The 10,105-nt window shown below is 35.5% G+C and overlaps 1 protein-coding gene across 3 annotated transcripts; it reads left to right on the forward strand.

Annotated features, from left to right (window-relative positions):
- Positions 1 to 1,788: 1,788 nt before the first annotated feature.
- LOC110911013 (nuclear transport factor 2) lies at positions 1,789 to 9,616 on the forward strand. Of its 3 annotated transcripts, none has more exons than XM_022155578.2 (8): positions 1,789 to 1,944; positions 3,862 to 4,042; positions 4,118 to 4,415; positions 5,110 to 5,526; positions 6,261 to 6,382; positions 6,469 to 6,534; positions 8,132 to 8,195; positions 9,155 to 9,616. In XM_022155578.2, exons 2-8 carry the CDS (start codon positions 3,863 to 3,865, stop codon positions 9,415 to 9,417), a joined length of 1,410 nt encoding a protein of 469 aa, XP_022011270.1. In that variant the 5' UTR covers positions 1,789 to 1,944; position 3,862; the 3' UTR covers positions 9,418 to 9,616. The 3 variants fall into 3 exon arrangements, with proteins under 3 accessions (XP_022011270.1, XP_022011271.1, XP_022011272.1); XM_022155579.2 differs by having other exon boundaries at positions 6,472 to 6,534; XM_022155580.2 differs by having other exon boundaries at positions 5,128 to 5,526.
- The last annotated feature ends 489 nt before the right edge of the window (positions 9,617 to 10,105 follow it).

The following is a 10,105-nucleotide window of genomic DNA, read 5'->3' on the forward strand; positions in this document are numbered from 1 at the left end:
TAATCAACTTGGCTAACACTTGTTAAGATTTTGGACCACTTGGAGTAGTATAAATAGGTGTTATTAGTGTTCATCACACTCACACCTTCTCAATCTCACTCTAAATACATTCTTGGAGCATTTTTAGAACAATATTTCCCCAATCCTAGTAAGTATTCCTCCTTGTTCAATTTCATTTCATTAGTTAGAATTCAACTAAAAGTCAAACAGTTTGACTTTTCGTTTAACTTTTAGTTCTGACCACTATGGTCAAGCCTAAGTTCAATCCGAGCTTTCCTACGTGATCGTAATGATGATGGTATGATTCCCCTGTGATCATACCTTCTGACAATCACGTTTAATAGGCGAAATGATGAGTCAAGCATGTTATATTTAAAAAGTCAAAACTAATAAGTATGCATTTTACGCTAATTGGACTTTAAACTATCAAAACCAAATGTTTTGACATTATATCAGTTATTATAAACTAATAAAACCTATTTTGACATGCTCGGCTCATCATACCCACTTTAGACCTCAATTATATATCGAAAGTCAAACTGTTTGCTTTGACTTTCGATTCTGAACCATTTGGTCTACTTTGAAACCCAATCAATGCATGTTTTGTGACCATAATTTTATAGGGAATAACCCTCCGAGGTTATACCTTATGGTCATACCATTTGAAGGGTAAAACCGACAAGTCCACTATATATACTTTAAAAATGTCAAAAACACGCTTTTGGCGTAGAAATGGTTTTAAAACCTACGAGACATATAATTTGACCTCCAAACTGATTATATAACATCTGAAAATATATTTTGACATAATGGATTTGTCATAGACCCTTTCGACCATCCGATGTCGCGATTACGCAAAAGAGTAGTCTAATATATATAAAATATATAAACTAGTCGAATTGGGTTTAAACCTTTTAAAATCACTCCAAATTAGAATGTTTGGTTAAATAACCCATATCCGACGAGGCTTCACACTCGGAAGGGTATAAACCACATTCTACTCAGTCAACGCTTAATCTAGCGAAATCGAACCACATTCTAAGAAACAAGTCAAGTAACATAACTACAAAAAGACTCATGAACATTCTAGCGAATATTTATATCTATTTCATTCTGGACTATAGAGCATTCCAGATAATTGTGCCTAGGATATACAACTTGAAATACGGCTTTGCTTCAAAGAACTTATTTAAACGGAATATTTGCTAAGCAAATGTAAATACTCTTAGCCTAGTTTTGTTTGATAACTTAGGATACAACATTAACTACTTGGAGCGGGTATTATATAAATGGGCAAATGCTTTCATAAATATAAGAATCCGGTTTAATCCATATTGCTTGAATAACATTAAACACTAGGGGTAATGGTACCGTGTTCGGGCGTCCCGACTCATCAACTAGGAATGACCATGTAAAATACGCGCAGGGTAGTAGGCATACTCCCAGAAGACGTTGTATTAAAGGTGGTATGTACCATTATCACATACCGACATAGATTTCTGGTACCCAGCTGTATTGACAAACATGTAAAACTGATGACAAGAAATTTATCCCAAAAGAATACTAAATGATTAACTCACGAGTTATCATAATAAATATCAATATGAAGTCATTTTATTATCCAAATCTAAACATTCCTTAATGTTTCTTAATAGTTTAGTTAATATACTTTTAACAAAGCATTTGTCAATGTTAACATGAAGTCACTTTATTATCCAAATCTAAACATTCAAGGGACCATAACTGCACTTTCTCCAATCCGTAAGCCTACCTTGCAATATCATCTACAATCTACACATCAAACACCAAAACCTAAAATACTTCACAGCTGCAACAAAACCATCTGCACTCACTTTTCTTGTTGACGCACAAATCTCTCAAATTTCATCATCAAATCGATCACAATCTCTTGATCTTCACCCTACAGATTCCGTTAACGAACAGGTAACTTCAATCCGCCATTTCACTATCTCTTTTATCCGTCACATTGAACTGCAAATTGTACGAATTAGGGTTTTGATTTCACCAGATGAGCTGTTGTTTTCGTATCGTGTATCTTATATTGTCGTGGATTTGTTATTTTTGTTAGGTTATTTGTGTTGTCAGCATTGTTGTTTGTGATTTGAGATTTTAGTGATTGCTGGATCTAGTGTGAAGTTTATGCATAGGGAATGTTAACTGTATATGTGTCTTGTTTTGTGAGTTAGTTAGTTTGTTTAATGAGTGATGAATATGGATAATGTTGAGTTGAAGCTGGCAAATGATATAGAAACTACAAAAGAAGAGTGGAATAGGTGATTTAGAGAAGTGATTGATATGTGAAATGTAGATAAATGAAAATGTTGTAGTAGTGTATTACTCATAGTTGTCGAAGGTGCAAGGAGCATTTAGAGCGCAAAGGGTGAGCCTTGGACCTCAGTGCAAGGCGCTTAAAAAGCGAGGGCTTTTTAAGGCGAGGCGTACAGTAGAAAAATACGATTTTTAGGGGTTTTAGTCATTTAGACACGTGTTAGGCTTCTTTAGGGGCGTTGGGCTAGTTTAGGTTGTTTTTAGGTTGATTTCAAGCTTGTTTAGGGTTGGTATAATTGTTTCAGACCTGTTCATACGATTTTTGGCGGAACTTGGCCTTATAATTGTGCCCGAGGTTCTGAAAGTGGGGCTTTTGAACAGGCTGTGTTGGGCCTGAAAAGTGGGCCTGGACGACCGAGGTATTACTAAAAAATGTCTGGAATTCTGGATTTTTTGTATTCATTGTCCTATAACTGATTCTGATAAGTGATAATACGATAGAGAGGTAGACAAAGAGATAATAAGGAACGACTGCTGTAAAATGTGAAAGGCATGAATTATGATCCTACATTCCTACACCTGTAACTTCATGAGCATAGTGCTATATTGAAATGTAGTTTAACGAAAGCAACAAACTATCTTAGTCTAAAGTCTAACTACCGTGAACGTATAAAGATATAAAATTGTGATTCCTCAAATCTGGTTAAATAGTTTATATAGAAAACAAAACTACATAACAACTAACTAAGTAACTAGTAACTACCCACTAATACCAACTCAATATAATCAATTAAAAACAAAACAGTTAGCTTCTACATATTCTTCATATCTTTACACCAGTTTTGCTCCGGTTTTTAGTTTCAGGTGCTTGATTCTTAGCTGCTGTATTTTCTTGCAGATCATAGCTGAATTTTTTTGTTTCGTTATAATTTTTAAATAAGGACCAGGGTCGGATCTGGACTTTGGATCAAGCTGCAGGTTTATCTGTGTAGCTCTGATACCATAAAGAAAACAAAAACTAAATCTAAACTACTAGAGAAAGCACACAGATATGAAATTGTGATTCTATCTCAATCGTTAAAATCTGATCCATCATCATCATCATACTCAGTAAATCCCACCAATAGCAAAGCGAAGGTAGGGTCTGAGGAGGGTAAGATGTAGACAACCTTACCTCTACCCCGTAGGAATAGAGAGGCTGCTTCCAGTGAGACCCCCGGACTCGAAATTGTTAAAATCTGATTACATAGTTTATATGGAAATTAAAACTGCATACAAACTAACTAACTAACTAACTGTCTTTCATGTCTAGGATAAGCTTTGATCTCATTTCAGGCAAAATATCTGTGTGCTTATCGTTTTAACGATTGTAATTGGTACACAACATTGTAATCTACATTTATTTTTAAGTTTGTACATAGTTATTGCACAATCTTTCATGTTTAACTTTACGTTTGTAACATACATATGCACAATGACTGTGCTTCTTTACATCAGTTCTGTGAAACAACTAACATTCATCTTTCTTACCACGGTATCACTAACATATTTCACGGCGTTATATTTAACCAGAATGGCAGCACAAACCGAATCAACCACTCCTAGTGTACAAGTGGTTGGCAATGCGTTTGTCGAACAATATTACCATATACTCCATCACTCCCCAGATATGGTTCACAAGTTTTATCAAGACATGAGTTTCATAAGCCGACCCGATGAAGATGGTTCAATGATAACCGTGACTACCATGAAAGTAAGTCCTTTTGATGTAAGGTATCAAGATTATATATGATTATATTCTATATGAATATTTTTCTTCGTGGAGCAGGGTATCAATGACAAAATATGTTCATTGGATTACACCGCCTACAAAGCTGAGATAAAGACGGCTGACGCTCAAGAGTCGTACAAAGACGGGGTTATCGTTTTGGTAACTGGTTTTTTAACCCGGAAAGAGGATAACCAACGAAAGAAGTTTATACAAAGTTTTTTTCTTGCGCCGCAAGACAAGGGTTACTTTGTGCTTAATGATGTTTTCCGATACGTGGATGAAAGTAAGCCAATGGAGGACAGCCATGTGATTGCCGAAGAGATAAACGATAACCAAACACCATCGTTAATCTCAGGTGCGTTTATATTTATGTTTTGACTTTTATCGATCAATCGAACGTTCAGTGAACAGTTTGTGACTCGTTTGGGGGAAATTCGTTTATGTTCGTTCGTTTAACGAACAAACACGAACAAGAAATTTTGTTCAATAACTTAAACAAACGAACATGAACGGAGGTTGCGTTTGTTCGTTTATGTTCGTGAACGTTCGGTAATGTGTTCACTTATGTTCGTTCATTTGAAGGTTTTTTTATGTTATATTTTTATTATATTGGTTTTAGCTTTTGAAATTTGAAACCATAACTATATGCTTCCGCCAACGTACCTCATTTGATCATCTCAATGCCAATTTGTGTTAAAGCTTCACAAACTTTATGTTTAATAAAAGCTTGTCAACTATGTTCGATGTTAAGTATTTATTTGTTATTGGTAGATTCTTCGTAAGTTTTCTGATGAAAATTGCAGATTTTATTTTAAAATGAATATATAATGTTCGTTTGTGTTCATTTATGTTCATGAACATTTGTTTACGATCGGTATGTGTTCATGAACAATTCATGAACATGGTCGTTTCCTTAATGAACGAACACGAACAAGAAATTTCATTCACACAATCAAGGCCTTGTTTGCATTTGTTCGGTTCGTTTACAGCCCTAATCTTGACAGTTGATTGTTCGGTTCATTACTTTTTCTAATACATTTGTTTGACAGTTGATTGTCCATTACCAGACCCTGCTGGTGTTCATAAAGAAGAAGCTCCACCTATTGAGGAAGAATCCGTAGACGTTTTGGAAACCGAGGGGCCGCCGGCAAATGAAAGTGATTCAGTGCAACCTGAGCCCCGTTCAATTGAGAGCGTAATACCAATAGTTGAAGAATCGGTTTCTTCTAATCCTGTGGAGGATGCTCCGAAATTGTCGTACGCGTCAATTTTAAATTCTCAAATTAGAAAAGGGGGTCCAGGGCCGAATAAAGTTTATGTTCCTGCTAAAACGGTAAAGGCGACACCGGCTAAAACTGAAAACAAAACAGTTGTTACGGGTGCACAAGGTCCACCGCCAGAAGCACCTGCACCTATCGCCTCGAGTAGCGTTAGTTCTCCTAATGGCATCAATCCTCATGATGAAGGTAAATGTCATAGGGGCTGTCATAAAAAAATCTTCTTTTTTTGTCAAAAAAATTAAAAGTGCACGGATGGTCCTATGGTTTGCACTTTGTACTGCTTTTAGTCCCCATCTTTTTCCAAAAGTACATGGATGGTCCCTGTGGCTTGTATTTTATAACACATTTAGTTCCTAACTTAGATTTGTTGGTTGGGGACTAAATGCGTTAAAAAGTGCAAACCACAGGGACTATCCGTGTACTTTCAGAAAGCTAGGGACCAAATCCAAAACACTACAGGGACTGTCCATGTACTTTACTCAAAAAGTTATTTATACGCACATTTCTGTTCCCGTTTGGGCGGTTTGACAAAAAGTTTCTGGACCGAACTGCTAACTACAGTTTCGGTGAGCAACATGTGTGACGGATTCGCTGATTTTACCAGTTTTTGACGGTTTAACGGTTTAGTTTTGACTGTTTGAACTAATATTATAATCTTCTTTTTTTAAATTATAAAACGATAAAGATGATTCGTAGATATAATAAATCTACATAACTACATATTTCAAAAATATAAAATAAGGTTCGGTTTACACATCCAGTTCCACGTTTTAAACCGGGCCAAAGTGTGAAAACCGAATGCCAAACAGTTTGGATCTCAAAACGGTCAATTCAGTTGCCTTTCTTCGGTGTGGATGGTTTGGTCGGTTTCAACAATTTTTTAACATTCATGTTTCTCAGCTATGGTTTACTCCATGTAGGTGATGGTTATTCTGTTTATATCCGGAATCTGCCTCATAATGCGACAGTACCACAGCTTGAGACGGAGTTTAAGAAATTTGGACCTATTAAGCAAGGAGGTATCCAAGTCAGAAGCCATAAGGTTGTTCATCTACTTGACACACATTATTGTGATAATTGCTTTAATGTATATTAAATTAAAATAATGTTCATTTGTCATTCGACCAGCAGTTCGGATTCTGTTTTGGCTTCGTTGAATTTCAAGATGCCACTTCAATGCAGAATGCAATTCAGGTTCGACTAAGTTTTGATTTTAGTTTTAAGAGTAAATTACAAGTTTTGTCCTTTATGTTTGTACTAAATTGCAGGCGGTGTCCTTTACCTTTAAAATTGATGAGTTTTGTACTTAATGTTTCAAAATCTTACACGTTATGTCCTTTAGCCCTAACTTAGTTTATCTTTTCAGTTAAATCAGATCATGTGCATGTCACATGAGGGTAGTTTTGTACTTTTACTTATTTAATTAAAAATATATGTTAAATTTCTCTTTCTATCTCTTTTCTCCCTCCCCCTCCCTCACAGCCTACACCCACCACCACCTCCCACCAAAATCACGCTCCACCACCACCACCACCAACCTCTCTCTCACACAACCTTCATCCACCATAAACGATTTTGCTGATTCAATCAATTTATCCTTCATCTAAGTTAACAAATAAATAATTTTAATAAATAACTTCTATAAAAAACTAAAATAGTTTTAGAAATGATTAATTAATAAGTAAATTTAGATAGAAATATGTGATTCTTTTAAAATATGTATACCATGGATGTGACCATGACGCCATATGAAACAAAAACAAATGAACAAGAAAAACACCAAACTTAAACAGAACAACTACATCAAGAAATTGACCAAAAATGAATGACATTCTTAAAGAAAAAAAAAACAAGAAACCACCAATTTTTAAATATATACAATAGTAACTTATGAACACATTCTGATTCCGTTATCTTCGTATAAAAAACCCCCTAAACAATTGTTCCAACTCCTTATTACAGACAACAAACTTGATAACAAAATGGCCCTGCGTTAATCATTCAAAAAACCCTAACCTAATGATGGATATCCTCGATTTGCGACCGTCCTTGTATCCAAAACCATTCCGTCTCCACCACCACCGCTCCCCTTCAACCAGATCTGAACGAGGTGACTCCTAAGAAGTGATTGGGTGGGCGATCGGTTAGGGTTTGGATCTTTAGTTGGAGGTAAGATTTAGGTTTTAATGGAGGGTGGCGGCTTTAAAGGGAGAAAAGTTGGGCTTAACTGAAATTGGAGGTAAGTTTTAGGTTTTAGGATGGATGGTTGTTGGTGGATCTTTCGAGAGAGAAGGAGACTAGAGAGAGAGTTTTAGTGAGAGAAAGGGTGTTTAGAGAGAGAGAGAGAGTGTTTTTTTAGATTTATATATATTTTATTTATTTTGTTTTTAATTAACATATATTTTTAATTAAATAAGTAAAAGTACAAAACTACCCTCATGTGACATGCACATGATCTGATTTAACTGAAAAGATAAACTAAGTTAGGGCTAAAGGACATAACGTGTAAGATTTTGAAACATTAAGTACAAAACTCATCTTTTTTTAAAGGTAAAGGACATCGCCTGCAATTTGGTACAAACATAAAGGACAAAACTTGTAATTTACTCTAGTTTTAATCTTTTTATTATTATTCATTTTTGGAACATGCAATTATGTAGGTGTGTTATATTTATGAACCATGATCATTTTAAAACTTCTAATAAACACTAACGATTTTGAAAACAATAAACATCATTTCAAACTACCAATTTTGATGTATGTAGTACTAATTTAAATCTTCTTCATCCAGAGTTCTCCCGTGCTTATTGGTGGTAAAGAAGTCGTTGTGGAGATAAAGAGAACTACAACTAGAGGTTTGTACGCTTCGCTATTTCTTCGTTACGCTTTAATACTATTTTCTATGCTCGTTTCAAGATAAGCCCCCTTTATATTTTAACACAACTTATAAAAAGTATCGTTTATTTTAACTAAACGCGTGTATGTTTATTTTTCTACTTAGAGTAAATTACGTTTTTGGCCCCTGTGGTTATATCACTTTTACTATATTAGCCTAAAATAAGAATTTTTAACATATCTGCCCCCATGGTGTCTATAACTAACCATTTTTGCCCCTAAGTCTAGAGATCATGGGGGCCAAAATAGTTAGTTATAGAGACCATGGTGGCCAAAATGGTTAGACTTAGGGGCCAAAATGGTTAGTTATAGAGACCATGGGGGCAGATATGTTAAAAATTCTTATTTTGGGCTAATATAGTAAAAGTGATATAACCACAGGGGCCAAAAACGTAATTTACTCTTCTACTTAATTTCGCCCTGTTTATTTATTAATGTTTGGATTATCTTCCATCTCTTAACAACTCAGACAGGTGAAAAAAAAGCAAGTATTCAAGTCAAATTGAGTAGCTAATTATTATTAGAAGAAAGTACACTGATGGTCCCTGTGGTTTACCAAAATTTTGGATGTGGTCCCTATCTTTTCAAAAGTACACGGATGGTCTATGTGGTTTGCACTTTGTTACGCATTTAGTCCCCAGTCAACAAATCTAAAAGTTTTAGCATGTCATGCGTTACAAAGTTCAAACCATAGGGACCATCCATGTAATTTTGGAAAAAGTTGGGGACTAAATGCATTACAAAGGGCAATTCACAGGGACCATATGTATACTTTTGAAAAGTTAAGGACCAAATCCAAAATTTTGGCAAACCATAGGGACCATTTTGGTATACTTTATTATTAAAAGTTCCTTTTTAGAAAAAAAAATATGTTTTCTTATGCATCTAATGCTAAACGATTATACTACAATTCTTGCAGTTGGGATTGGACGCGGCCGTTTCTCTTCAGGGCGCGGTGGTTTCAGAAGTGACAGTTTCAGGGCACGCGGTGGCAGCTCCAACAGCGGTGGTGGGCGAGGCTACGGTAGAACTGACTACGGTGGTGGGCGTGGTGATTTTTCAGGTCGAGGAAGAGGTCCAGGTGGACATGGCGGCGATTCTTATCACCAAGGAAGAGGAAGAGGCGGCGGCGGCAGAAGAGGCGGCTCCACCCATTACACAACCGCAACCTCCTCCGCCTGATTTTTTCTCTTTTCTGACAATTTGTTTCACTGCCAAATATCAGACACGGTAGAAGGTTAGTAACTTTTAGTGACACTAGTTTCATGATCAAAACAATTTGTTCATCTTCTGTTAGTTTCAGTTATTCTTTCTAACTTAACTTGTTATTGGGCCTTAAATCTGTTATTGGAGTATTGGACTCGTGTCTTTATCTTCATCAGCCCACAAAGCCCAATTCCGACGGTAAATGAATTATTCATGCTTAGGGCCCGGGTGGAAAAAAATTATGAACTCGTTTGTTAGGTCACGTACTCACGTGATGAGAAGTTATATATATAACGTTAATTATATTTATGAAAATTAAATTATGAGCAATGCATGATTTATGAGCAAAATAATATATATATATATATATATATATATATATATATATATAGAATAAGTATAATGTACTTCACGGCTTAACGTACGTTAACGTACGCGACAAATTTACGCACGTTAATATGAAAATCACGCACGTACAAAACTGATAAAACCTAATCACGCTTTTCAGCAACTTGGATATAATCACGCATACATGTGTGTAATCACGCATGGGATTTTGATCAAATATATAATCACGCACGTTATAAACTTAATCACGCATGTTGTTTTTCGTCACGTACGTTAAGCAGTTTTGTACGTTAACCTTTCTCTGTATATTAAAATT

The sequence above is a fragment of the Helianthus annuus genome, chromosome 15 (genome assembly GCF_002127325.2).
Source record: "Helianthus annuus cultivar XRQ/B chromosome 15, HanXRQr2.0-SUNRISE, whole genome shotgun sequence".
Taxonomy (NCBI): domain Eukaryota; kingdom Viridiplantae; phylum Streptophyta; class Magnoliopsida; order Asterales; family Asteraceae; genus Helianthus; species Helianthus annuus.

What these genes read in the sequence shown, in the direction of transcription:
- LOC110911013 (XM_022155578.2), top strand. Translation starts at nt 3,863, where the DNA reads ATGGCAGCACAAACCGAATCAACCACTCCTAGTGTACAAGTGGTTGGC. An exon ending in AACACCATCGTTAATCTCAG is followed by an intron (nt 4,416 to 5,109) that starts GTGCGTTTATAT and finishes TTTGTTTGACAG; the next exon opens with TTGATTGTCCATTACCAGAC. An exon ending in TCCAAGTCAGAAGCCATAAG is followed by an intron (nt 6,383 to 6,468) that starts GTTGTTCATCTA and finishes TCATTCGACCAG; the next exon opens with CAGTTCGGATTCTGTTTTGG.